This window comes from Alternaria rosae (assembly GCF_020736505.1).
Source record: "Alternaria rosae strain MPI-PUGE-AT-0040 chromosome Unknown BKA58scaffold_7, whole genome shotgun sequence".
Taxonomy (NCBI): Eukaryota; Fungi; Ascomycota; class Dothideomycetes; order Pleosporales; family Pleosporaceae; genus Alternaria; species Alternaria rosae.
The window spans coordinates 1,911,569-1,936,254 of record NW_025763576.1 but is presented as its reverse complement, the minus strand read 5'-3'; the positions used below and the strand labels follow the sequence as shown (position 1 = coordinate 1,936,254).

General features: G+C 52.2%; 9 protein-coding genes across 9 annotated transcripts; 3 read left to right on the top strand and 6 right to left on the bottom strand.

The window, feature by feature from the left end:
* Positions 1 to 1,250: 1,250 nt before the first annotated feature.
* On the bottom strand, positions 1,251 to 6,977 carry BKA58DRAFT_364822 (proteasome stabiliser-domain-containing protein). The gene is made up of 5 exons (XM_046168859.1): positions 6,658 to 6,977; positions 6,539 to 6,582; positions 3,191 to 6,487; positions 2,921 to 3,122; positions 1,251 to 2,869 (listed from the first exon to the last, which is right to left on the bottom strand). Exons 1-5 carry the CDS (start codon positions 6,823 to 6,825, stop codon positions 1,496 to 1,498), a joined length of 5,085 nt encoding a protein of 1,694 aa, XP_046023673.1. The 5' UTR covers positions 6,826 to 6,977; the 3' UTR covers positions 1,251 to 1,495.
* A 427-nt stretch (positions 6,978 to 7,404) lies between these two features.
* Positions 7,405 to 9,425, top strand: BKA58DRAFT_216199 (UBX domain-containing protein 7). Its single transcript, XM_046166157.1, has 2 exons — positions 7,405 to 8,116; positions 8,174 to 9,425. The coding sequence occupies exons 1-2, from the start codon at positions 7,636 to 7,638 to the stop codon at positions 9,259 to 9,261; spliced, it is 1,569 nt and encodes a 522-aa protein (XP_046023672.1). The 5' UTR covers positions 7,405 to 7,635; the 3' UTR covers positions 9,262 to 9,425.
* A 246-nt stretch (positions 9,426 to 9,671) lies between these two features.
* Positions 9,672 to 10,124, bottom strand: BKA58DRAFT_442011 (uncharacterized protein; the record flags this gene model as incomplete). The annotated part of the gene is made up of 1 exon (XM_046173871.1): positions 9,672 to 10,124. The coding sequence occupies one exon, from the start codon at positions 10,122 to 10,124 to the stop codon at positions 9,672 to 9,674; it is 453 nt and encodes a 150-aa protein (XP_046023671.1).
* Positions 10,125 to 12,904: 2,780 nt separating this feature from the next.
* Positions 12,905 to 14,100, bottom strand: BKA58DRAFT_389044 (uncharacterized protein). The gene is made up of 3 exons (XM_046170711.1): positions 13,516 to 14,100; positions 13,358 to 13,460; positions 12,905 to 13,202 (listed from the first exon to the last, which is right to left on the bottom strand). Exons 1-3 carry the CDS (start codon positions 13,698 to 13,700, stop codon positions 13,011 to 13,013), a joined length of 480 nt encoding a protein of 159 aa, XP_046023670.1. The 5' UTR covers positions 13,701 to 14,100; the 3' UTR covers positions 12,905 to 13,010.
* A 1,001-nt stretch (positions 14,101 to 15,101) lies between these two features.
* BKA58DRAFT_216167 (cytochrome P450 monooxygenase-like protein) lies at positions 15,102 to 16,951 on the top strand. Its single transcript, XM_046166156.1, has 4 exons — positions 15,102 to 15,430; positions 15,484 to 16,117; positions 16,171 to 16,735; positions 16,786 to 16,951. The coding sequence occupies exons 1-4, from the start codon at positions 15,196 to 15,198 to the stop codon at positions 16,888 to 16,890; spliced, it is 1,539 nt and encodes a 512-aa protein (XP_046023669.1). The 5' UTR covers positions 15,102 to 15,195; the 3' UTR covers positions 16,891 to 16,951.
* Positions 16,952 to 17,349: 398 nt separating this feature from the next.
* On the top strand, positions 17,350 to 18,601 carry BKA58DRAFT_430832 (endo-1,4-beta-xylanase precursor; the record flags this gene model as incomplete). The annotated part of the gene is made up of 4 exons (XM_046173074.1): positions 17,350 to 17,658; positions 17,724 to 17,880; positions 17,937 to 18,397; positions 18,458 to 18,601. The coding sequence occupies 4 exons, from the start codon at positions 17,350 to 17,352 to the stop codon at positions 18,599 to 18,601; spliced, it is 1,071 nt and encodes a 356-aa protein (XP_046023668.1).
* Positions 18,602 to 18,634: 33 nt separating this feature from the next.
* On the bottom strand, positions 18,635 to 19,391 carry BKA58DRAFT_216020 (uncharacterized protein). The gene has a single exon (XM_046166153.1). It carries the CDS (start codon positions 19,156 to 19,158, stop codon positions 18,796 to 18,798), a length of 363 nt encoding a protein of 120 aa, XP_046023667.1. The 5' UTR covers positions 19,159 to 19,391; the 3' UTR covers positions 18,635 to 18,795.
* Positions 19,392 to 21,139: 1,748 nt separating this feature from the next.
* On the bottom strand, positions 21,140 to 23,327 carry BKA58DRAFT_389032 (uncharacterized protein). The gene has a single exon (XM_046170710.1). It carries the CDS (start codon positions 22,914 to 22,916, stop codon positions 21,618 to 21,620), a length of 1,299 nt encoding a protein of 432 aa, XP_046023666.1. The 5' UTR covers positions 22,917 to 23,327; the 3' UTR covers positions 21,140 to 21,617.
* On the bottom strand, positions 23,328 to 24,553 carry BKA58DRAFT_389031 (vacuolar ATP synthase subunit S1-domain-containing protein). Its single transcript, XM_046170709.1, has 3 exons — positions 24,294 to 24,553; positions 23,877 to 24,238; positions 23,328 to 23,829 (listed from the first exon to the last, which is right to left on the bottom strand). The coding sequence occupies exons 1-3, from the start codon at positions 24,521 to 24,523 to the stop codon at positions 23,450 to 23,452; spliced, it is 972 nt and encodes a 323-aa protein (XP_046023665.1). The 5' UTR covers positions 24,524 to 24,553; the 3' UTR covers positions 23,328 to 23,449.
* Between the last annotated feature and the right edge of the window lie 133 nt (positions 24,554 to 24,686).

Below are 24,686 nucleotides of genomic sequence, written 5' to 3'. Positions count from 1 at the left end.
AGGTTGGAGTTGAGACGGTGGAGGTAAGTTGGAGAGTAGGTGTTTCTTGTTGATGAGGTAAGTGGGTGCTGCGCGTGCAAATAGATCAGGGCACACATACACTAGCCACACGGGAGCAACGTTGATGATCAGAAAGGTAGCAGCAATCCCTCGCGGAGCAGCACGCCGCTAACCATGCTCTCACGCCTACTTTCCATTTTCCCAATTCCGTGCTTTCAGATACTGAGGTCGGTTTCGTGACCCCTCGTGTCAATGAATCCTTCCATACGCGACGCGACTGGATATACCGCCGGAACAGCGCCGAGCCGCGTCTCTTGCGCATAATCTTTCCTTTCGCTTTCGAACAAGACAAGCCACATCCCCAGCGGCACCTGCCCATTCCACACGGCCGGCTCAGAAATAGCAGAGAGGCGGTCTACGCCGTACGCGCTCCAGCGCGCTTGCTCTGACTCATAAGAAGTCGTGCCGCAAAAAGATCATCGGTGTGCTTTCATCCCCAGCGGCGTTGCGGCACAGAAGACCAGAGCGAAGGCCTTGGATGTGTCAGACGCGCTTAAACGGATTCCCAAGTCCATGGCTGAGGGGCGATGGATGTGGTGATTACCACGCCTCGTAGGCCGTTGGTCCCTTCGCGAATGAGGCACGGCGTAGTAGTGTGGTATTGGATTGGAAACCAACTCTCCAGGGTTCGGATGAGAACCTTCGGATATGGCTACATGCCCGGAGACTTTTCTTGCATACCTGCCCGGACAATCTAAACGGAGAAGACCGCTGCAACAGGCCTGTGTATAAACTCCACGCTTGTCATGTCAACCTGCGATCAACAATCATAACAGGGCGATGGGCGTCATGCACATCAATCACATAGCCTCCTCCATGTGCATGCAAGCTGGAAGACTATTAAATCTGCCGTTGGAACTCAATCGTTATGCTTGCATGGAAATCGCTCCATCGTCATTCTATGGACTGTGCCTCGTGCTTGCAGATCGTTTCTTGCAGGGCTAGTACGAAGATGGAGCCCGGCACATAGGGCTGGAAATTGGGTATCTCGCGGAGAATGAACGCCTGATGCTGCGGGTCGAGATCAGGCGGCCAAGTGGAGGCGATGAGCTGCGCCTCGGCTGATGGAAGCGAGGGAAGAGGGCAGTTTATAGATCATGGGTTGTGATGCATGATTTCCGTCTCTCGTACGTAAGTAGTGGGATGTTGTGCTGATACCGCATTGAATTCCGATGATTGTGAGACAATGTCTGATGCTTGGAGTGAAGGACGGTACCCCGAGTGAGAAAGAGTCCAAGAGAAAGTGCTATCCCTAGTGAAGCTCTCAGGCTTCGAGCAGCTAGGACGGAAAGATCACCAAAATGTACAGCTCGATGCAACGTGACATGACATCAAGGATCGAAAAAGCCAATGTTCAGAGTCTACTATTCTGCTATGAATACACGTGAAGTCTAAAGACGATCAATAGTCCCATTTATGGAGCGTCGACCATGTCCTACATGCTCAAGTGCCCTTTGAGCTTCTCCAACACCCCAGCAACAACCTTCTCGTTCTTGCCTTCCTGTCTCTTACTCTCCCTTGTCGCAACCTTCTCCAACTGCTTGGCCACGTCCTTGTTCTCTTCAGCCTGCCAATACAATTCCGAGCGTTCTACGAACCGTACGAAAGCTTCTAGCACAACTTCTTTCCCTTCCCAGCTCTTGCCACTAAGAGCCTTGTCTAGTACAGGCCAGATGACCTTCGCAGTAACGGGCTCGATCTTCTCGCTACCGACGGCGTTGGTGATTTGCAAGACACAGTCAGCGATGGTCTTGGCGGCTGTGTGTTTGATGGCCCACTGTCTGCTTTCTAGATGGGTTTCAGAGAGAGCGAGAATTTCTTTGAGGTAAAGAGAGACGGTGCGGGAACCTGCAACATGATCATCCCATGTCTCTGTGAAGCTCTTGCGAACTTGCTCTTCCGAGTCGTGCTTAGCCAGGAAGATGAATGGAAGCAGGTCTGATGCGAACGATGTGAAACGGTCGGTAGCGTATGATGAGATGGCACGCATAATATCCGCGGCGAGTAGGCGGTTCCTGTCGCTGTTTTCCTCAGACTCAAAGTACAGCTTGTGTACGAAGGTGACGGTGGCAATGATCTGCTTATCTGAAGCGAGGCGTGCAAGATAGCCAGCTGCAGCCGCATACGAGGAGCTGACGGTCTCATTGCGGTCGTGTATCTGCTTCTGGATCAACTTGAGGAAGCCGTCGGCGTATGGGCTGAACAGGAAGCGATGTCGTGTAGCGAGAGTGACCAGAACTCTCGAACATCCAACCTTTGACGGCAATCCAACTGCGCTCTTCATCGCAGCCTCGATACGGGGTACAAGAGCAGCCATAGTGTCTGCATCTGCAAGGTCAAGGCAGCGCTCCACAGATTCGGTCAATGGTGATGACCGCACGCTTGCAAGTCGCATGTCGTCTATCTTTTGCTCCGTGAGGTTGTACTTGCTGGCGTTTAGATGCACGTAGTTGACGGCTTCAGGCTCTAAGCTGCTGAGAAGTCCGAGCAGACGTTCCACAAGCTCTGGAACGTGTGGATTGAGTGTTTTGGCGTTGCTCTTCTTGACGATCTGGAGCAACGTGTGCACTGAGAAGAGACGGACTTCTTCAGCCGAAGACTCCAAGCCACTGGTGGAGAAGAGGAAGGGTATGACACGTTCGAGCTGTATGGTTGCGGATTTGTTTGACGCATCACCGGCTTCGAGAGAACGCGTGAGTATGCCAGTGAGGACACGGGCGAGAGATGCTGCTGCGACGCGAACGGTTTCCTTGATGTCATCGAGAACCTTGAAGGTCTTTCCCCAGATCGCGTCAAGGTATTTCTCGTACTATGCGAAGTTATCAGTATGCTTCCCGGTGTTGTACTGTGATTTTCTTACCTTTTCAATGCTTCGTCCTTGTACGAGGTCCGCGATAGCTGCGCAAGAAGCCTGACGAACGCGCCACTCCTTCGTGAGTATGCTGACTAGCAGATCATCCATTATTGCATCAAAGTGTTTGTCGATGGTCGCCGAGGAATCCTTGACGAGCGCATTCCAAATGTCGTTCATCGAGCGTTGCACATTCGTGTTCGGATCGAACCTAAGTCCATGTTAGAACATGATGTCGTCGAAACGTTCAGCATGTATCTGCTGGGTTAGCGAACATACCGATATCGATAGAGCTTCGGGTAAAGCTTGGGGTTTTGGGCCAGATATCCGTCGACACTTGAATCGGAGAAGATGTTACTCAGGCCAAAGCGACCAAAAGCGGCTCTGCTTGACCAGATGGAATTATTCGATGCCATTGACATGAAACGGTATACCAAACTTGAGTCCCCAACCTCAGCTGCCAGGTTCAGAATATCCTTGTAAGTCGTGATGGACCCGTCTCCAGTGGGCAGCGCACCAGGCTCGAAAAGCTGAGTATCGTCCGTAACAGTACCAGACATCTTGGACTTATTGTCCGAGAAAGAGCCCACTAGATCGCGGACAAGGTCATCTTTGAGTTGGCGGTCACCTTTCTCATACACCAAGCCCAGTCCTCGCGAAGCTGCCTCCTGAACAACCTCATCGCGATCTGAGAGGCAATTTTTGAACGCTACCTGGCATTGGCCAAGGTAACCCTGCATCTCGGGCTTGTGACCACAGTACTGTAGGAGACAAAGTAACCATATTACAGAAGCTTTCTTCAATGAGGGTTTGGTCTGCACGCAACCCTTCAACGTCTTCTCCAAAACTGCTCCAAGCGTCTTCTCACGTTTGGGTCCAGATGGTGTCTGTAGGGGCGCATCCCACGGGTCTTGCGGTTGATTGGGATGTAGAATGTCGAGCTCGGAAGTCAGAGCCTTCGAATCCCAGCCGCTGGCAAAGCAGCTCAGAGCTTCACCAACTGAAAAGTGTACTTCCGGCTGACGAACCTCATGTAGTTCATATAGCTTGTCTCCGATGGCCTTGTATTCTATAGCTTCCTCAGCCTCGGCTCCAGTCTCCTCTGTGATCATGGATAGATGGCCTAAAGCCATGATGGCACTGGTCGTGCCTGTCTTGGCGGAATCATATATTTGTTGCGCAATGTTATCGACCTTTGCGTACTTGGACAGCAACGAGGGGGTGATGACGTAGAACAGACTGAGTTGGTCGATGCAAGAGAAGGCTGCACCCTTCAAAGTCGCGTCCCGAGAGTCCTTCATGATCTCTACTACTGATTGTAACAATTGTTGAATCGGATGGTCATCAGTTATCGTTGCAGATGCTGCTCCACTTCTCCAGAACGCTCTGCTGTAGTAGTAGCCGAGTGCTAATATGATGCCGCTTATCTGATTGATATCAGCACCGACAGCCGAGTTCCAAGTGCTGAGCTTGTCGAAGAAGACTACTTGGGCGGACTGAAGAGCATCTTGATCAATGCTATCGTGCGATGCTAGCAAGCCATACGCGTGGGCGGCGGCAAGTCGCCGCCCAGCGTTGTTGGCTATGATAGAGGGCTGCAAAGCGCGGAAGTCTCGGACAACGTTGGCTTGAACCCAATGCTGCTGCGGTAACAAAGATAACATTCGCACGAAAGAAGTGCCAATGTCGCCAATGTCACTAACATCGTCTTTTGTGAGTCTGTCAAAACTGGCTCGTAATATTACTGCGAGCGATCGAGCGTGGGCTTTGTCTGCCGCGTATGCACGGAACGCTTGCCGAGCGCGCATGTCCGTAGTCATCTGGGCATCAAGCTTCCTGTCCCAATCTTCTGGAATTTCTTCACCCATCTCTTTGTCGTGTAGCGCAGACTGCATCGCGACGCTGGAACAAAAGCTGATGACGATCGGTAGAGCTCCAGGGTATTGCTGGTAGAAGTGTTGTATCTGCACAAGAGCATCCTCTGACTCGTCGATATCCATGGCGTCTTCGTCCTGCCCTTGCTGAACGATAATAAAGTTGACCAGCTTGTCGAAGTCCGGAAAGACCAATGTGTTCTGTTCACGTTCGCCGGGTGGGGTATTGGACATTCTAAACCAGTACGGATCAAGACCACGTCGTCCTTCCTCTATGACCTCATGCCTTTCAGAAGCCCCTCCACTAACCGCGAGAATGTCGATCCATCGCGCCAGCACATCCTCGTACGGAAGACAGCGGTTTGCGAATCGTGTCGCAACATAACGTGTACTTCTTGTAAATCGATCTGAAGCTGGCGTGTTATGTTGATCTACAGACGCGTATCTAAGTAGTATCTGCCGGAACCTGGGCATGACAGAAGGATCGAAAGGTTTCGAGAAGGCGCCGAGTACTGAAGATAAGGCTTCTTCTATACTGACAGCTACGTCCTTTCCTGCCGAATCCTCACGGAGAGATCGAAACAAGAACTCTAACAAGTCCAGGGACGGTTCGAGGAGTATCTTTTCGGGGGCAGCCTTCGCCAACAGTCCGATGGTCTCATAGCCATATCCTCGTAGCTCCATATCTTGGTCACGATCCGGAGTTGGCCAACCTTGATCTTGGATGAAGGCCCTCAAGTTCCCTACCAGACTTTCGGTAACCTGGGAAAGGTCGGAAGACTGTCCACGACGTGCAACGAAGTTGACTAGTGAGAAGATGGCTGAGCGAAACTTGGAAGCCTCTCTCCCTGCTGTCTTGTTTGTCGCATTCAGTTCCGGCGAGAGAAGGCCTTCTTCAACGAGCCTCGCTATTTGCAGTGGGTACGCAGTGCACCTGACAGATCTTGACAAGACGCTTAGTATCCTGATTTGTAGTGGTGTTTTTACGGGCAACGATCCATTCGTCGAGCTCGAGCCAAAGTAGAGTTCGAACAGAGTTTCCACAACTTCTGGTCGTTCAAGGTCCTTGGACAGCATTACACGTTTCAGAGTGTCCTCGCCAACCTCGGATATCCGGGAGTTGGTATCTGCAGATGCGAATAGTGCTGGCAAGAACTTCTCATCTTCCTTGAACAGCCCACTTGCCATGAAGCGCGTGACTAAGGCTTTTGATTCAGTCAAATTCAGGCCTGCATCAGAGGTGGGATCCCAGGCATCTGGCTTGCCCTGGAGCGTCAAGAACTTGTAGTCTTCGACAGATAAGCCCGGACAACGCAACGTGGCTTGAGCCTGAGGGTTACTCTCTCGCACGATGCTTAACATGAGTAGTTTTCCAAACCATTTTGAGAGGAAGGCCGCATCATCATCGGAAAGGCCCAAAGTTGACCTCAGCTCATCGTCTTCCTTGCTGCCGCGGAGGGGCAGTTTGAAATGGACCAGAAGACGTAGAATGAGATGCAACAGCTGAGAAGCATGCTGTTCCGACTTTTCAAAGTCTTTGGCGATGCCTTGCAGCAGAATGGGAAGAAGCTCCAGTCGTTCGGCGACTGTAAGCCGCGATATGCCTTGCTGAATATAAAGGATGTCGAAATGCCGTATGAGAGAGATGTCGGGGTTCTCTTTGTACTGCTTTAGAAGAGCACTCACAGGGAGCTTGATGTCTCTGTGATACTATGTCAGTGCAACACTTTGTCGGGCGAAGATGAAAGCGTACTGTGACTTTATGCGGGTGTTGATGTGTTGGCAGATGGAGATGACCTAAGAAGCGACCGCCATCAGTGGTGATCAAGATGGACGATGTCGAGCCACCAGCCGAAAGAGTGTGAGGCTTACCTTATTCCGCACAGCAACGCTATCTGAGCCGAGTTTGAGTAGTAGTGGAGAGAGATAGACTTTGAGCAAGTCCTCAAGCTTCTTCTCCGAGCTAGCCAGCGCAATGCGCATCTCGACTTTGCCCACAAGAGCAAGCTCTTTGGCTTCGGGAGTTTGTTCTGACGCCATGGCGAGATGTGATGGGACTATCGCAATGAGGATGTTGATCAACAAACGAGAGTCTTATAGCAGACGCAGCAGGCAGAGGCGGATGGCGTGGCTCATCGGCCGCGGGAGGACTAGATGGCCGAACGACGCAGTGTCGTAGTGTATTGAGCCTCTTCGTCCGTGATTGCCACATGTGGTGTCGGACATTCACAGCGACAGGGGTGGGCGCACGGGTACCGGGATGACGCAGTCGCAACTGCCTGCAACAATCGCATCGCGTCTTCGACGTGCTTCTGCCCACGTCGACGCCTTCTGCCTATCTGACACTCCTACAACACCGCCAGGCTAGCAATTCGCCCCTCTCCTAGCCTGTCCCATTCCCTTCAACCACCACCCCGCCGTGTACCAGCCAGCAAGCCGGAGCCGCGCCTGTCACAAGCCGTCGACCGCACCTGCAATCACACTGGCACTCGACGCCCATACCTCGCACTGTGTAGCACCCTCACCGCCCCACGAATTCGCGTCTCTTCCGCCTCACAAATCATCGCCATACCCTGTGCACGCACCTCGATAGCCGTTGTCGGACTTTGATGGGTACTTAACTGCCCCACCACGGTTCTCTCGATTGCAGTCGCGACCGCCACACACAATTCTTGACACACGCCCAACTACACAAACTTGCTACGCGAGCCAAACAGCGCCTTCGGAATAGCACGCCGCCCTCACAAAGGCTTTCGCAACCTGCCCCATAGGTTAAAGAGTCGTCTTTTCCTGCCCAAGCTCAAGACTAAGCTCAAGCGCCCAAAGTCGAACCCCACACAGTCGCCCAAGATGGACGACGAGAACGTTCTCAACTTCTGCGGCATCACTTCGTGCGACCCAGACAAGGCCGCCCAGTATCTGCGCCTGACAGATGGCAACTTGGAGCAGGCCATCCAGCTCTTCTTCGACTCCCCTGGGCTCGCCGATGCTCCTTCTGCTCCCGCACAGCCCTCAGCTGCCGCTTCCTCCGCACAGAATCCCATCAATGTCGACTCAGACGATGACATGGACTTCGACCCTGCGCCACAAGGCACGACGCCACCCGCACGAGCACAGCCAGGCGTGGAAGATGACGAAGCCATGGCACGGAGGTTACAAGAAGAGATGTACGGCGGTGGCGCGCCTGGAGGAGCTGGCTCTGATGAGGTCCGCGCGCCCATAGAGCGGAGAATGGAAACACTCGTTGGGCCAGGCTCGAACTGGGGGCCTGCTGAGGACGAGGAGGATCTCGATGCCATGGTCCAGGAGCAGCTGGCTCGTCGGCGGACAGGTATGCCGCACACCTCATATATACAGTTCCCGAACTTTGCTGACCCATTGGATCAAGGCCGCGCAGGTATCTTCAACCAGCACACCACCCACACCAATGTCTGGGACAACGCGACCGATTCGAGCACTCGGCGACGCGAGCTTGCGACCGCGACGGGCGGTGCTTCCGAGCAGTCTTCTAAGATGAACATGCTCGCAGAGCTATTCCGCCCACCATTCGAGATTATGTACCAAGGATCGTGGGAAAAGGCGCGAGACATGGGCAAGGATGAGGAGAAGTGGCTACTCGTCAACATCCAAGATCCTGCAATCTTTGATTGCCAGCGCCTTAACAGGGACATCTGGAAGAACGAAGACATCAAAGCGACTGTGCGAGAGAACTTCATCTTTATGCAATACGCAAAGGACGACCAGCGTGGACAGCAGTACATGAACTACTACTTCCACGCCCGCGACAGCTCCGACGCCTACCCTCACATCGCCATCGTCGATCCCCGAACGGGTGAGCAAGTCAAGGTCTGGTCCGGCCCACCGATACCCGAGCCAGTTGAGTTCCATGCTCAGCTCCACGAGTTCCTTGATCGCTACAGCCTCAACGTCAACGCGAAGAACCCCGTAGCTAAGCGCAAGTCTGAGTCTAAGAAGAAGGACGTAGGCCGCATGACTGAGGAGGAGATGCTAGAGATGGCACTACAAAACAGCATGGACAACGGCAAGGGGCCAAAGGATGATGACCCAGATGCTCTCACCAAATCTACGGACAACATCAAGGGCAAGGGCAAGGCCGAAGAAGCCGCCCCGGAGCCCGAAGCCGAGCCCGAGGCAGCTCCTTCAAATCCTGTCTTCGCCGCTATCTCTTCACATGCTCCCCACACCGAGCCGACCGTTACCGACCCCAAAGTTACGACCCGCATCCAATTCCGAGGACCGTCAGGACGCCCAATCGTGCGCCGCTTCAATCTGTCGGATCCTGTTCGCCGTGTCTACGAGTGGATCAAGTCCGACGTACCCTGGGAAGGCAAACAAGGAGCTGAGTTCGATCTGGCTTTCATGGGCAAGAACCTTCTCGACCACGTCGACGACACGATTGAAGTCGCTGGACTCAAGGGTGCAAGTGTGATGGTAGAGTTCTTGGACAATGAGTAGTCCAGACAACCCAACGGCTGCGCTGCATGGCATGACGGTGCTACGTCCATCTTATAGGCGTACAAGAGACACGAGTAACGAATATGTATTTAGATGCTTCCACGCATCACCGCTTGGACGACATACCTGGGGTCTTTAGATCTTCTTACATTGCCGCCACCGACCCGTGTGCGGCCAAATACCCTTGCATTCTTTGGGCACTTAATGGGTGGTCGTGTTAGTTTTAGTATTGAATTCGATCAGTACTCTATCAAGAGCTTCTCTAGCTTCTCATAGACGTGTACAAGTGAGAATGCGTAGAACCATAATACACTTCCACGATGGGACATGTCTAGCTATCCACCGCAGAATGCGCATCTTCGCCGATCTTGCTGTGTGTTTCAATGCACATCAAGTGATGAAGTGTCAACTCACCAACGATATAAATCCTCAACCATATCACCATCATCTTCCTCATCAACCTTCATGGCCTTAGTCTCCTCCGGCGAGTCCTCATCATCCATATCCGTATCCTCACCCGGCTTGAACGTCATGGGCGAGTCCTTCTTCTCCTGTTCGTCTTTCACCCTGAGCATCTGATGTGCATTCTGCGTCACCGCACCAATGACAACGTCTTTGTCGGCGTTTGGCGTAAAGACGGAACCGCTGAATGCATCAATCTCGTTCTCGTCATCGGTATCGCCTTCTGCATCGGCATCTGTACCCGCTTCCTCGTCATCGCCATAGTCAATGTCTTCGTCTTCGAATTCCGCATCGCTATCGTTTCCAGCCCAGGCATCTTCTTCTTTTGAGATGGAGAGATCACGCTTCGTTTCTTGAGTAGCCTCGTCGACGGCACTTTCCCCCTTCTCGAGATCTCGCATGCTGACAAAAGATGGTGGGTTCATCTTCCCCTTCTTGTTCTCTTCTTGGTCAGATTCCATGCCGACATCTGACTAGGATTTCCGCTTGTTGTTCGATCTAGATGGAGGGGGTTCGTGTTGATCGTCGCCGAAAGCAGAGTCGTGCTCACTATTTGCTGGACTATCATTGTCGCGGGTAGAAGGGTAGCCGTCAATTGACTCCGGTATCGGAAATTTCGGTACAGGAGGTCTTGTTGGCTTCTTGGAGAGTTCAATCGTAGCTTTGATAGCGTCCCACTCTCCTTCCGCATACCCTACGTCTGCTGCATCGGCAACTGTTCCTCCTGCTTCGGCTTTGAACTGAGCATCCAGTGATCTTGCGTAGGCTAGGTCTCTTTCTTCTTGCAGGACTTTGCGCTCTTCTTCGGTCAGGTTGGCTATCAATACGGCATTTGCATTCTGCATCGATTGGAACGCCTCCTGAGCCTCGTCGTCCGCTTCAGTCGAGATCGTGGCATCGTGGCATTCCAGGTCGTCTGGTCGTACATATCCAGGTCTCTCTCTTTGAGGGACGCCACGAATGGGGTCGGGGTTGTTGAACCAGTGTTCGGTACCGTAGTACTGCACTTGTAGTCTGCTTCTCATAGCTCGGTATGCTTGCCATTGACTTTCGGGTGCTGGCTCTTCTTCTGTTGCTGGTGCGATAACATTGCCCTGGGGATCTAATTGGACAATTTGACCAGCGTGGGAGCAACCTAAGAGCGTCTTCGATTTGGTAACTTTCGAGGATGTTGACATGGTATTCAGAAGGTCTTTGGCTTTTCCCAACTCCCTGGCAATTGGCGCAAGTAGCAAAGACTCCAGTCGTCGTCTTTCTTTAGGCTCTCTTGCTGCGTTTACTTCCTCCTGTATAGTTCCAACAGTTGTGAGTGCCGGCTTCTCGTGAAAGTCTTCGCCGCCTATTTGCACGCCCTGGTTAGCCTCTGCTTGTATCATACTCTTCAGCCTTTCAAAGTTCGCACGCTTGTCTGCTTCCTTTGCCTCTCGCTCCAGAATTCGCATGGGCGTAAAGGCAGACTCATTGATAGCCGTGAAAGTTCGCCTGGTGTTGCTTGTCGAGTCACCAGTCGAGGTAGGACTCTTTGTAGTTTCACCAGCAGGAGAAATGCAAGACTCAAGACTCATCTTCGAGCCAGCCTCCAGCTGTGGATGAGGCGATACGGGTCGCTCTTCGTCCTCCTCATCTTCGAAGTACATGTTCACAGCGTCGGTCACGTTGTAATTGACCTGGTCCAGCATATTCTGGGCATCTTCAAAGTCGATGTCCACCACGAGCTCGCGGAATCTTTGTATTGCCTTAAGCCTCGTTTGACGTCTGCTTGTTACTTCGTCAGTTTCAGGCTTCTCTTGCTTTGATGGCTCCTCTTCTTCTGATGGCTTCTCGCTTGATGGCTTTTCGTCGCTTGAGGGCGTACTCGGAACTGGCCTTCGCGACGACTTGGGGGATGAAGCCGTGTCGGATTCGTCGATAGGCTGCGCAAGTTCGTCTAGTATTTGCCTGACCAGGATCTCCCTTTCTGCAGTTGCCGAGACTCGTTCTTCTGCGAAACGCTCTTTGTCTCCGGCTGTGTCGCTATCCCCACTTTCGTTCAACATCGCAAGCTCATCGATAAGGTTGTAAAATCGGGTTACTAGGTCTTTCTGCTTATCAGTAAGTGAGTTATGTCCTTGTCGTCGGCGCCGGCCAAACAGTTCATTTTTCAGAAACTCGTAAACCTCATCGTCGTTGTGCCTTTTTTGGAGCAATTTGACGGTTTGCTCGATAGCGGCTCTTTGTACTTGGTGGTGCCGACCCGCGCTGATGGCATTTAGGCCCAAGAATTCTTCAGGAGTGTCGTCCCTCAGCTTGATGGCATCTCCCACCAGTTTCTCAAGGTTTTGGAAGTCTTCGTCATCAAACCGCATCTTGCTGAACGCCAATCGCGCCGTCTCAAACATATAGCGCCAGCGATCCTTCTCAGCCCTTGTGGGGGTTTCCTCCAACTTCCCGGATTGCTTCGGCACCTTGTTGAAATTGGGCCAGTATATCGGTCGGGATTCTTCGTGTTCTACAGTGAGTTCTTGCCCAAGGAGCGATATGAACGAAGCGAGAATTGGGCCGTTGTACTATAGGTCATGCGTTCAGCTGGGTCTTGGTCGCAAAGTGATAGCTGGTCCAACATACCGCTGTCGCGCCATGCACATCGGAATGAAATTTCACGAGGTTTGCGCGTCCATGTATGCAGTACGCAAAGTCTAAGCCGGTAACAGAAAAGTGACGGATGTAAACGATGCAGCATGTGTCTCTCTCGTCGACTTTCTTCAAGGATAAATCGTATGCCTCGATCTCATCGCTGCGGTAGGGTGAGTAAAACCACTCTGTACGTAGTCTCTTGAAGCTGTTCGATTCGCATCTTGATGTCCTGTGCATGTCAGTTATGTGCTTGCGACTGTAGCAGCAGTATTACGGCTGTATATATATCTTGCACCTGGTCTAGAGGAATGCTTCATCAGTCTTCCGTGCCGTTGTCAGCGGGGTAGGAAGCTTGTCGCTAAACATCGGTGTCGTCATCGTGTTTGGCGGTGTCGCTGTAGTTGTAAGAATGTTTCAGTGGGCGTGAGCGACAGTAACACAGCAATGAATGTGATGAGATAACTATGCAGGACAATGGTGACGAGGTGAAATCTCAGATGACAGTGTTGACGCGAGAGGAAGCCGACTTTGGAAGTAAGGGCCTCGTAAGTTAGGCAGCGGCATACACGTGGTCGAAACTCTTGGTTGTACTGCAAGTGGTGAGGAAGGTATAATCAGCATTCGTGCGCTAGATAATGGCGGCAGCAAGCGACTTCCACCCCGCGTCGCAACCCTCAATGCTCCTTCATAATCTTTTCATCTCCGATTCGCTGGGTGAAGGTGACTGTTCTGTCCTTGATCCTCCAGATCCCGCTCGCACCGCGCACACCATCACAGTCGCCGTTTTTCGCTTCCAGCATTACCATGTCGTCCACGTACTTGCCATACGCGCATAGCATCTTGCCCTCGTGAGGGCCTTGACCGAACTGTGAGACTTAGTATCTATTCCTAGACTTATGTGTGCGAAACACCCGTGTACGGCAAACTACGCCATTGCGCGACTCGAACGCCTTGACGGGCTTCCAAGGCATATTGGTTGCTTCTGAACAGTAAGAGTGAAGACTACATTCTAACGACTTACGTGGACACCCTGGAAGTACGTGACAGCTCGTGCCGTCTGCGCATCGGATCTGAACGTGATGGTTTGCGTCGTGAGGTTGTGGTGTGTGCGGACTGGTCCAAGGCTGTGTACTGTCAGACTCTATCTTGTTACTTGTCAGCATGCGGATATGAATCTACCGGTTCTTGATCGCATCCTTCACCTCATCAAGGCTCTTCATGGCTTCATTGAAAGGATAGCTGGCTTCGACATCGGATATGAAAACCTTCCCTAGCAGATCAAAGTCCTTCAAATCCAAGGCCTGGCAATATCGCGATACGACATTCTTGATAGCCAAAACATCGAGTGGATTAACATCAGACATGGCGGACGGCGCTTCAAGTTTCAATCCATGGATGGGGAAGTGTTCTGAGGTTATAACCTGCTTCTCTCGGAACCCCGCCTCAGAGAGCCGGGCCCTGATGGAGGCCGGTAGAGTGAGGTTCTCCTTCTGGTTCAGTACCAAGCATCATTACAGGATATTCGATGCACTCGCGGCCCAGACGTCCTGTCCCTGTGTGTCGTTACATCGTTACATCACCCTATCATGGAAACATGACCAATATTCACACTATACCTTGAGGCGCGTGTAGCTCGCACCGCGGATTGTCATGTCGACGCGCGTGTTTGACACAAGATTACGCCAAGTAGTGACCTCTTGGAAAATTACGCACATCTGCCGTTCAGGGTTGCCATCGGTCAACACACGTCGGCAGCGAAACAGGAGGCGGGGTGAGAATAAGAAGGGCGGAGGGCATGCGATCGGCTTTGATTGGCTGAGACTACCCACTTACCCCATACGGCAGGTTCGGAGAGACTGTGGATTATGGCGCCAGAAATTGAGTGAATATTGATTTCCACCCAACACCAAATCCGTCTTAACATGATTTCCCCTCCAACATGCGCTTGACATCGATTTTACCACAACATCCAACCAAATCTGTAATGATCTCCCAACCGATCTGGGGCGATAAGGAATTTTGTACCCCGAGTGTTCCCTGTAGCGAGAAGGTCCTGCAGGAAGTGGCTGACCTGTTCCCTCAAGATTGCTGATTTCGACTACGCTGGCAAAACCTACCTGGTTGGGAACTTCGAATGAAGTAATGGTGCCCTCGACGAACTGTGTGTTGAGGGACTTCCCATCGTGCACGGCAACTTTCTCGATTCTACAACTCTATCCTTTTCGCTGCATCATGCATGTACGCCTATCAATTGCTCATGCAAAGTGCCTACGAGACATGCCAGATCCGATTATGACTAAGGCTCGCCCTGGTCATCCCGGACGCGTGATTCCTCCCGTTAGGATTCTCGCATGCCGCTTGCATATTGCCCCGGCCACCCCCTCCACATAGCGCTGGAGATCAACGCGCATTCGCCTCGACTCTCGTTCACATTCCTGTAACGCTGGTAGCTAAGCAACTAAGTGTGTTGCGTAAGCAGCTTTTTGATTACTTTGCAGCTGTCCATGTAGGTGTTTGGCCTCGTTCGGCGAATGCACTGGATACGTTCACACGCGCCGAGCGTAGGCATCCACCACGGCGCCAGCACGACAGGCTTCCCCACCACAGCATCGCAATTGCAGCCATGGAAACATACCAGAAGCATGCTTCCCATGCGCTTGTGTATCGCATGCGAGCATGGCGTGAGCTCCGCTAGATACCCCTCACAAAAGGCAGCCGACATGTAGCCAATCTACGCTGGGCGAGGAAGGGCTTTGTCGAGCAACATAAATACTGCTGACGCCTTGTTTTATTTCCGTCTCTCAATCCTGATCCTTACATTCTATTCACTACGAGTTTTACTGGCAAGAGGTGCGCACGATGGCGATCTTCGATATAGCAGACCTCGCCGCAAAGGCTTTGAACATCAGTCTTGCTACGTTCGTGATTCTCTTTACAGCAATATTGGGTCGCATAATCTACATGCAGAGGCTGCATCCTCTCTCAAAGTTCCCGGGACCATGGTATGCGACTTCGTTCTCAGTCGTGGGTGCTATAATCTCTGTGTTGCACAGGGAGCCTCAGTTCTTCATGTACCTGGTAGAGAAGTACGGAAGTAGGCAACCCTCTCGTTCTCTTGCACGGCTGCAGCTTCTGACATGAACGCAGCGGATCACCCAATACGCATATCCCCTACGATGCTGCTCTTTCCCAAGCCGTCCGCCTTGAAAGACATTTACCGAGACCCACAGTGCAACACTAGGGCTGGCATGTACGACAGTGGCGCTTTGGGACCTCCACATCTGGTTTCCACGATAGACGGTGAGAAGCACCGTGTTCTGCGCAAGGCTTTATCGAACGCCCCATGGTCCATTGGCCCGCTTAAGAATGTATGGGAGCCTCGGTTCGATGGCCACGTCTCCCTTCTCGTTGAGAAGATGAAAGAACATGCTGAGGCCAAGCGAACCATTTGCCTCTCTGACAAAGTCGCCGAATTTGCAGCGGATATCCTCAGCATAATCTCGTTTACGCAGCCCTTTGGCAGTGTTGAGAACCAGCGCGATGAAAAGTACTTGTTAACCAATTGGCGCAAAGGTTTGACATTTTTCGGCTTCTCGGGAAGGTTTCGATTTTTGCGGGAGAGAATCCTACGACTGCCTGTTCTAGGGGTCTGGCTGTTACCAACTACCTCCAACGATTATGGGATGGGCTGGTTGATGGGTGAGGCAGACCGTCAGGTCACCGTGCGAGAGCAGCAAAACAAAGAGAAGCCATATGATGGAAGGCCAGACTTCCTACAGCAGTAAGCATATGCAGTGTCCCTTTAGGCGTTGTCTTCGTACTTATAACATCTAGTTGTCTCGACGCCCGTTACTCAGATGGCTCACCACTGACCCCGACGCAAAAGCGTGCCCATGTTACGCTTCTTTATCAAGCTGGAGCAGACACGACTGGCACAGCAATGGGTTGCATCCTCCGACTCATATTGTCGGACCCGTCTACTCTCGCACGTGCTCGCGCAGAGCTCTATGCAGCAGATTCGGCCGGCCTTCTATCAACTCCAATCCGTTATGACGAGACCCTCCAGCATCTACCGTTCTTCATTGCGTGCATTAAGGAGGGACTTCGCCTTTTCCCACCGGCCCCCAATCTGTTCCCTAGAGTGACACCAAAGGGTGGCAAAGTCATTGATGGACACTATGTGCCTGGCGGAATGGATGTTACTAGCCAGGCGTACGTCGTGCAGCGAGACAAAGGGTTCTACGGGAAGGATGCTGAGGACTTCAAGCCTGACAGATGGTTGAAAGGTGAGAAGAGGAACTTCGAGCTGGAGGCAGCTCAGTTCACGTTTGGGGTCGGACCGAGGATGTGCCTGGGTAAAGATGTTGCAAAGTTGGAGATGTACAAGCTGTTACCGGAGGTGAGTCTTTTCTGAAATAGATCTCGCGATGTTTCTTGCTAACTTGAAAGATTATTCGTCGGTTCGACGTTCAGATCAAACAATCCGGCAGATATGTCGTCGACGGTGGTGTGGCTTACAATGTCGACTTTCTGGTTGAATTGGCTGTTAGATAATAGGTATAGTAAACCCCGCATATATTCACGATGATGTTCAGGTACACCTCACATGTCCACGACTTTACCGTGAGGAGTACCGAATATGTGCCGAGCGGGTAAAGAGGCTAAAGGGCCATGCTCAAAGAATCCCTTCCCCCGCACACTTAGCAGATACCAAGCCCATCGACCCTGCTTGACATAAACGATCTTTAATTTCTCCGATATGTCTTACATGGTGCACATGCGCTCTACACCGGGTACATTCTCGAGCCAGATCTGCCCAGTATGACCGACACTATGGAAGCTAGCTGTACGGGTGTAGTACTCTAAGAGACACATGTCAAGACGGGTATTTGCATCGTACTTTGAGATCATCAGATAGAAAACCCGGTTGACGTCGTATAACATCCGGGGTCACAGATCAGATATATAGAGCCACCCAAGTCTTCACCATGGAAGTCACGGCCAATACCCAAGATGCATTTCCCTACCCTCAGCACCGTTCTGGCTTTGGCCAGCATCGCCACCTGCACGCCCCTCGACCCTCGCCAGCAGACAGCTACAGCGCTTGATGCGGCCATGAAAGCGCGAGGCCGTTCATACATCGGCACTTCTTTGACCATCCGCAATGACAACACCGAGCAGAACATCATCCGCAGTGCGGAGTTTGGTTCCATTACGCCTGAGAATGCTATGAAGTGGGATGCTACAGAGCCCAATCGGGGCCAGTTCAACTGGGGACAGGCAGATGCTATTGCGAACTTTGCAACCCAGAACGGAAAGCAGGTAGGATATCCATCATAACATTACAGGTAAACTCTGGCAGCAATCAGAGCTGACAGGTACAATAGATGCGCTGCCATACCTTAGTCTGGTACAGTCAGTTGCCAGGCTGGGTGAACCAAATCAACAACAACGCCACCTTGATGAGCGTAATGGAGAACCATATCAAGCAAGTCATGGGAAGATACAAAGGGAAATGTACCCACTGGGACGTCGTCAACGAAGGTACAAAGACCACGTAAAAACAAGACGTCACAGCCCAACTAACGCACCACCAATAGCCCTCAACGAAGACGGCACAAACAGAGACAACGTCTTCCTCCGCGTAATCGGCGAACAATACCTCCCCATCGCCTTCCGCATGGCCGCTGCCGCCGACCCAACCACCAAACTCTACTACAACGACTACAATCTCGAATATGGCTCGGCCAAGCACCAAGGCGCCCTCCGCATCGTCAAACTTGTGCAATCCTGGGGCGTCAAGATCGACGGCGTGGGTCTTCAGGGCCATGTGGTGTCTGAGCCTACAGGCACCCAGAGCGACGTCACGCCCAGCACAGCGGTGTTGACCAAGGTGCTTCAGGATTACGCTGATCTTGGTGTCGACGTTGCGTACACCGAGTTGGATGTACGATCTCGCACACCTAGTAACTCGCAGAAGTTGACGGATGCGGCGGCGGCTTGGGCGAGGATTGCTCAGAGTTGTATTAACGTGCAACGCTGTGTCGGAATGACTATCTGGGTAAGTTGAACCTGTTCGTCTACTATGGCTTGAGTATATGTGCTGACTTATGGTGATCAGGGTGTTGCGGATAAGTATTCCTGGGTTCCTGGCACCTTCAACGGTGAGGGATCTGCATTGCTCTGGACGGATAACTTCCAGAAGAAGCCTGCGTACACAGCTTTCTTAGATGTGTTGAACGGAAAGAACACGACGCAGGCTTAAGAGTCGTCCGTTGGGGAGATTGAGCAAAAGAGTATCGGTAGTGAACGCGTAAGACAGCAGGAGTGATTGTGCACCTGTACAACTTCAGTCTCCACATTCTCTTCTACCATGTATATTCTTGTTCAGTCTGATTCACTATTCTCCACATCATTCTCGACCTCTCCTCCTGTCCAGCTTTTAAACAATACCTCCACCTATGCATTCTTACCCACCACGCGATCAAAATGCTGAAAGCAGAACTGCCCTCCAACATAACAAGTCGCTACCCACTTCAACCACGCAGCACTCAGAAATCCAACGCCGTGCTCTTTCAACCTCTTCATGAACATGAGTGTCTCGACTGCATGTGCGCCATAGAGGAAGTAGAATAACCCAGTCTGGATCCATCGTCCAGCTGTAGCAACGTTTTCCGGAAGCGGTGAGTTGAGATTACCAGGATGAAGTATGGCGGGGGTAGGAGCAGCGGCAAGGGCCATTACGATGCCACAGATGATGATGGGGTTGAGTTGTGGGCTCGAAGGCGGCGTGTATGTGTTGCGAAGATTTTTTGGCGCCATGGTTGGTGATGTTGCTTCTGGCGTCTGGTAGCTCAAAGTCTGCTGTGTTGTTTCTCTAGATGCTACTGAACTGTGTGAGCATCCACGCACCGATTGCAGGTACCCAGTGATGAAGCTTTTCGAGGGAAAAACATACCAGCGAGAACACCACGAACGATGAGAGACTGTGTTTAGTATCTTGCACAGACCTGCGTAACGGTATCCCTCAAACTCGGAGACGTGAACGAAACACTAGACAAACGCACAAATAAGTTGTTCTACGTTCGTCCGTCGAAATGTAACCGGTTGCTACACGGCTTCCGCCTGCTGCCGAGGTACCTTTAACCGCCAAGCCTCACCATTTACATCCTCGATTGACAACGACAGTCGCACCGAACGAGTCAGCGCCGTCGCGGACAAATCTCGAAACCCAAGACCTACCACCTGCAAAATCCTTACTGCATCTACAAGCCCAAAACACCAAACTCACGCGTCTCCTCCCATCTGCAACCAACCCACCTGCTCAAAGTGGGGCCATTTACCGCATACGGCAGTCTGACATTGCAAACCGTGGATTACTGGAACGGCTGCAAACGTATACTTAGCCTTGCAATTATGCAGCAAAATGCGATCACATGAAGCGCTAAGGACCCTTTTTTGGGGGGAGGGGGGCGACGGCGCGGCGTTGGTAAAGTAGTGGGTTGTTGTTAGGAATCGGGGGCCGTTCATGCAGCCGTGTGGCACGGGCGGGTGTTGAAGGGGGGAACTTTGGAAGCAGGGAGGGGAGATTGTTGTAGCCGGTGATGTAGGATTGCGACTTCTTGTGCTGGGCGTTGGGTTTAAGTGAGTCGGTTGTGTATGTTGATTAATGATACTGTCTTGGGTGCAAGTGTTTAGAGAGATGTGGAGAGAAGCACCGGTTTTGTTGAGAGTTTGGTACGACTATAGCACCAACGCTTGATGCGGAGCCGCAGAACGCCTTCTACAACACAACCACCTTATACTTCTACTTAAGAAAGCTGCTAGGAAACCTTCCTATCCTTCTAAACTTCCACTGAACCTTTGCAACCTTCCTCCATCGCAGCAGACACGCACAGTACTCCCACTAACCCACACCCCTACCCGTGGACCCCTCCCGCTTGATCCCGTGCAGCTTCCCTCACAAGATCTCACCCGCCCGTCATCCGCAATCCACCAACCCACACACACCACACTACATCCCCTAATTAAACCATTCCCAATCCTTCAATACAGCACCCTGCAGGGAACAACCCTAACAACCCATTCACCACGCGACTCGCTCGCTCGCTCGCCAAACAACGGAGGTAAGTATACCGGTGTGACAATCCACTCTTTCCACACAAGGAACCCGGTTCGCAGCCAATTACCGTGCGCTGCGCGTGCGCTTCCCGTGCAGTAGAGCGAGTGTCGCGCTCTTCGCTTTTTCTCGCCTTTTGCGCAGTGCAGCGTGGCATGGATCAAGGTGGTTGTGTTGCAGTGATCGATGAGAGTTGGGGAAGTTGCTGCATGGGGAAATGGCGGGTGGGTTGTGCTGGGTGTTGTTCGCGGGTGTGGTATGCGGTGGTGAGGTGGGTTGTAGTGGGCTGCGAAGAGAGGGATGATTCTCTCTCATTCGTGCTTTTATTTACTAATGTTTGTAGTGACAACAGTGCGTGAATGTACAGATATTGATCATGTAGTTTTTCTATTATTACACGTGTCTGCCTTCCTTCACCGAAAGTATAGCTGTAATCTCGTTTTCCTTTTTTTCGCACTCAAGTCATCACGTCTTGTCTATCTCACGTAGTCTCTGAGACTAGAAAGCGTTCACTTCGACCTTCATAGCCAAGTCGTCGACCAGTTTTTTAGTTTCCAGAACTGGTGTAGTAACCGCTGAATTGTGTCGCTGGACGTGGGGTATGGAACCGATCGTCGGAGTTGGTGTTGAAACAGGACTTGCAACAGGACTTATGTTGCTGATCGTGCAATTCAGACGTAGCACCCGGTATGAACTTGATTCGTTTGAGAAGCGGAAGGAAGGGAATTCTGTAGCATCGAAGAAGGGTCGCATTTTGGAAAGAACGGCTTTGGAGATTGGCTTCAAGAGATGGAGTTTTGAAGGGCTGTAGAATGTTGTATTGAAGCATTACTAGGAACCTATAGAGCTCTCTATATAGTTTGTATTTCTCGTCTGGTCCTTTGGAAATAGCGCAGTATTGATGGAATGGACTTTCAGTGAACCGACGAGCGCGCTTGGAGAACAATACTAAGACATGTTGTGGCGTTCGAGGAAGGGATGAGCATTGTAAGCGATGAGTTAGAATTGGTCGACATGCAGATGCAGGATCAGATATTCGAAAAGCAGACAAGGTAAAGAAAATGTGCGGCGAATGTGAGATTCTAGTCAACAACTCCAGGGCTTGATCTGAGATTGTGAAGTGACGCACTGTGCCACCTAGTGTAAGCAGGGTACCAGCCTATCAGTACGCAATATCACACGTCGTGACATCCTCCACAAAATGCTTCTCACGATAAGTCCTTGTCCACCAAAGATACCACGGCACAACATTCATCTTAATCTTGTGACCCAACCAAGGCGTGTCCTGCACCGTCTTAACCACACTCTGACTCTCATCGAACGCAGTATCGATACGCGCACGTCTCAGAGTCTCGTACGCATCAAACGCTTCTTTGACCGGTACGCCCTCATCGCGTTTACTCTCCATCCACTTGGCCAAGCAGCGCGAGAACAAGACACCATCTTCAAAGACAATCCCCGTTGACTCGCCTTGCGGAGGCATAGCATGAGCAGAGTCTCCAATCAGCATAACACGGTCGGTAGCCCATTTGCCTCCCTTGGAAAGCGTAAACACAGGCCAGAGATACAGACCCTCTGCGTCTTCAATCCAATGCGCAATCTGCGGGTTCGCAGCACCAGAATACCGCTCTAGCATTTCATCCCGCGTCTTCTGCGCATCGGCGCCTGCTGCTTTCCAGCCATTTCGGTCGGCGATCTCGGGGACTTGCATCAGTGCGCCTACGTAGATGCTTTCGCGGGCTTGGTCGTGGAAAGACGTCAACATCATGCCGCGACGGCCAAAGTTCATGCCGCTGACGTCGAAGTGCGTGGGCTCGTAGTCTTTGCTGTCTTCGGAGATCTTTCGTCGTGGGGCAAATCCAAAGGCGTTGCAGATTCCACTGTACATTGCTTTGCGCTCTGGCTCGACGTGTTTGAGGCGGGTGACGCTGTGGATGCCGTCGCATCCGATTAGTATGTCGGCGGTTGCGCTTCCGCCGTCTTCAAAGTCGATGGTGACGCTGGTGTCGCTTTCGTTGATCTTGGTCGTTTTCTTGCCACAGATGAGCTTGATGTTGGACTGCTTCTCGATGGCGGCGAGTACTCCCTTGAGTGCTTCTCCTCTTGTGATTCTCAAGGCAGTAAATGGAGGGTCGCCCAACCCCTTTCCGTCTGGTCCTTTGAATGAGCTCTCTGCTATCTTGACGTTGGTGTAAAGGTCGAAGACTTCGACTGCGAGACACTCGGCGCCATATCCTTTGGCGCGGATCTCGTCGAGAGCTCCTAGATGTGAGAGGAGACGCAGAGCGTTAGGTGTGAGGTTTACGGCACCGCCGATTGTCGCGGGCTCAGGTCGGATCTCGAATATGGTGATGTTTGGTGGTGATGAAACAGGCGCAAACTTGGTGAGGGAGAGGGCAGTTGTTAGGCCAGCTATGCCACCACCTAAGATGATGATGTCCATCGGCTTTGGAGAGGCCATGGTGGGATGTGTGCGAGTATTGCTTTTCTGGGTCTTGCTCAAAGCTCTCGATGGACACTAGGCCTGTCTTTGAATGACTTGTGTGCTTGTCAATGGTGAGATGTCGAAGAGCGAACTTGAATTTCAAACACAGAAAGCTGTACATATACACTTTACGCCAGAATGCTTGCCACACGTCGGACGGGAACCCCTTGTTCGTGTACCCGTGGAGGCCTAACCTAGCGCGGTTGTGGACGTAGGTGGTTACTCCGGCATGTTAAGTTCTCGGTAAATGTTGGGGAACCGATCGACTAACATCATCAGTCTAGCAAGCCCGAACGGCCCGCCAACGTTGACTTATGCGCATGTCTGGTTGCGATATATGCAGGGCTCCTGTTATCAGTAGAAAAAGATGTCAGGTAAAGGCAAAACCTGGGTAACACAATGTTGGTATTTCGCTACAGATCCAAATTCCAAACGCCGGTCCATCATGCCTACTAACTTACAGGATATACATTTTGCGCTAACAAGTTTTCTATCCACCGGGGTGCCTCCTACTGCTTCTTCTGCGCGTTGGGGCCCATCTCCTTGCTGAAGGCGAAGTACGAAACCTCAAGACTGGTGAGGGCCCGGATACCGACCAGAAGGATGAGGAACATCGGAATAATGGCAGCGAATCCCATGAAGATGCCGGGTGTGAAGTACTGGTACTTCTCGAAAAGGCCGCCCTCAGTCGAGTTTGCCCGCTTGGCATGCGAAGATAGATCGCGCTTCAGCTCCATCTGCACGGATTCTGGGAAGGAGGTCTCCATCTCGTATGTGTGGTGCTCGAGCGACTCCTTGGCTTGCGCCTCGGTGGGAGGGGTTGTGATGTAGATAAAGGTGTAGTCCTGGGACTTGATGGAATCAACGAGGGCGTCGTTGAACTTGGCGTCTGTGCTGGTCAGCTCGTGCAAAGTACTCTAGATATGTACTGCCTACCGTGGCGTTGAAGCTGCTCGATGCGAAACGCATCGGAACCGGGGCTCACTGGGAAGGTTGCGCGATAGATGAAGCCATCATCGCGCCCACACTTGGGCAGCAGATGGTTGGCGAGAGCTGCGACATCGACAGTTCCAACAACATCGGGAATCGCCACAGTTGACTTGACTTCGGAATGCTGGCCAGACATGTACTGGCTCAGTTGTGGCATGGCGCGTCCGTCTGCGTAGTCGGCGGCGGCGACTCCATCGTGCTGAATCAGCATGTACGACTTGGTAGGGCAGTGCTCGAGGGCCTTGAGGAGGTCGGCGGTGACCTGGGATGACTCGGCGATGGCGGCGTCGTTGTTGGGGATGAGGAGGCTGCAGCTGTTAGCTTGGACGTCGGCATGCGCTGCGTGATGTGACGGAGGCGTACTCGGCCGTGGAGAAGAGGAAGAAGGGCGACGTGTTGCGGAATGCGAGGGCCGAGGGCAGCGCTGCCAGAGCGAGGGCGCCGACGAGTGACTTGACCATGATGGGGGCGGATATGGGGGTGGTCGGCGGGCGATGGTGTTGCTCGCGATGTGAAGCTCCAACGCGGCGACCATGGGCGCCCGGAACTAGCCGTAGTCTCGATTGGCCGGACCCTGGGTATGACGCGCCCATGGAATTTCCGATGCGAGCGACAGTCTCCCACATCAGCAATCAATTCACGAGCACGCGCTTTTCACCTGCGCCACTCCTTCAAAGCCCGAGGCATCGGCGCCCGGCTGCTCCGTCGTATGAGTCTGACTTGACTCATCACTGCGCCTGCATAATCTGCAACCGC

Coding starts and splice junctions, on each gene's coding strand:
- BKA58DRAFT_364822 (XM_046168859.1), bottom strand. CDS start 6,825: ATGGCGTCAGAACAAACTCCCGAAGCCAAAGAGCTTGCTCTTGTGGGC. Junction 6,583..6,657: donor GCGTTGCTGTGCGGAATAAG/GTAAGCCTCACA, acceptor GTCGCTTCTTAG/GTCATCTCCATCTGCCAACA. Junction 2,870..2,920: donor AAGGACGAAGCATTGAAAAG/GTAAGAAAATCA, acceptor AACTTCGCATAG/TACGAGAAATACCTTGACGC.
- BKA58DRAFT_216199 (XM_046166157.1), top strand. CDS start 7,636: ATGGACGACGAGAACGTTCTCAACTTCTGCGGCATCACTTCGTGCGAC. Junction 8,117..8,173: donor GCTGGCTCGTCGGCGGACAG/GTATGCCGCACA, acceptor CATTGGATCAAG/GCCGCGCAGGTATCTTCAAC.
- BKA58DRAFT_389044 (XM_046170711.1), bottom strand. CDS start 13,700: ATGTCTGATGTTAATCCACTCGATGTTTTGGCTATCAAGAATGTCGTA. Junction 13,461..13,515: donor AAGGATGCGATCAAGAACCG/GTAGATTCATAT, acceptor GACAGTACACAG/CCTTGGACCAGTCCGCACAC. Junction 13,203..13,357: donor CGTACTTCCAGGGTGTCCAC/GTAAGTCGTTAG, acceptor TAAGTCTCACAG/TTCGGTCAAGGCCCTCACGA.
- BKA58DRAFT_216167 (XM_046166156.1), top strand. CDS start 15,196: ATGGCGATCTTCGATATAGCAGACCTCGCCGCAAAGGCTTTGAACATC. Junction 15,431..15,483: donor CCTGGTAGAGAAGTACGGAA/GTAGGCAACCCT, acceptor ACATGAACGCAG/CGGATCACCCAATACGCATA. Junction 16,118..16,170: donor AGGCCAGACTTCCTACAGCA/GTAAGCATATGC, acceptor TATAACATCTAG/TTGTCTCGACGCCCGTTACT.
- BKA58DRAFT_216020 (XM_046166153.1), bottom strand. CDS start 19,158: ATGGCGCCAAAAAATCTTCGCAACACATACACGCCGCCTTCGAGCCCA.
- BKA58DRAFT_389032 (XM_046170710.1), bottom strand. CDS start 22,916: ATGGCCTCTCCAAAGCCGATGGACATCATCATCTTAGGTGGTGGCATA.
- BKA58DRAFT_389031 (XM_046170709.1), bottom strand. CDS start 24,523: ATGGGCGCGTCATACCCAGGGTCCGGCCAATCGAGACTACGGCTAGTT. Junction 24,239..24,293: donor TTCCTCTTCTCCACGGCCGA/GTACGCCTCCGT, acceptor TAACAGCTGCAG/CCTCCTCATCCCCAACAACG. Junction 23,830..23,876: donor CGAGCAGCTTCAACGCCACG/GTAGGCAGTACA, acceptor TGACCAGCACAG/ACGCCAAGTTCAACGACGCC.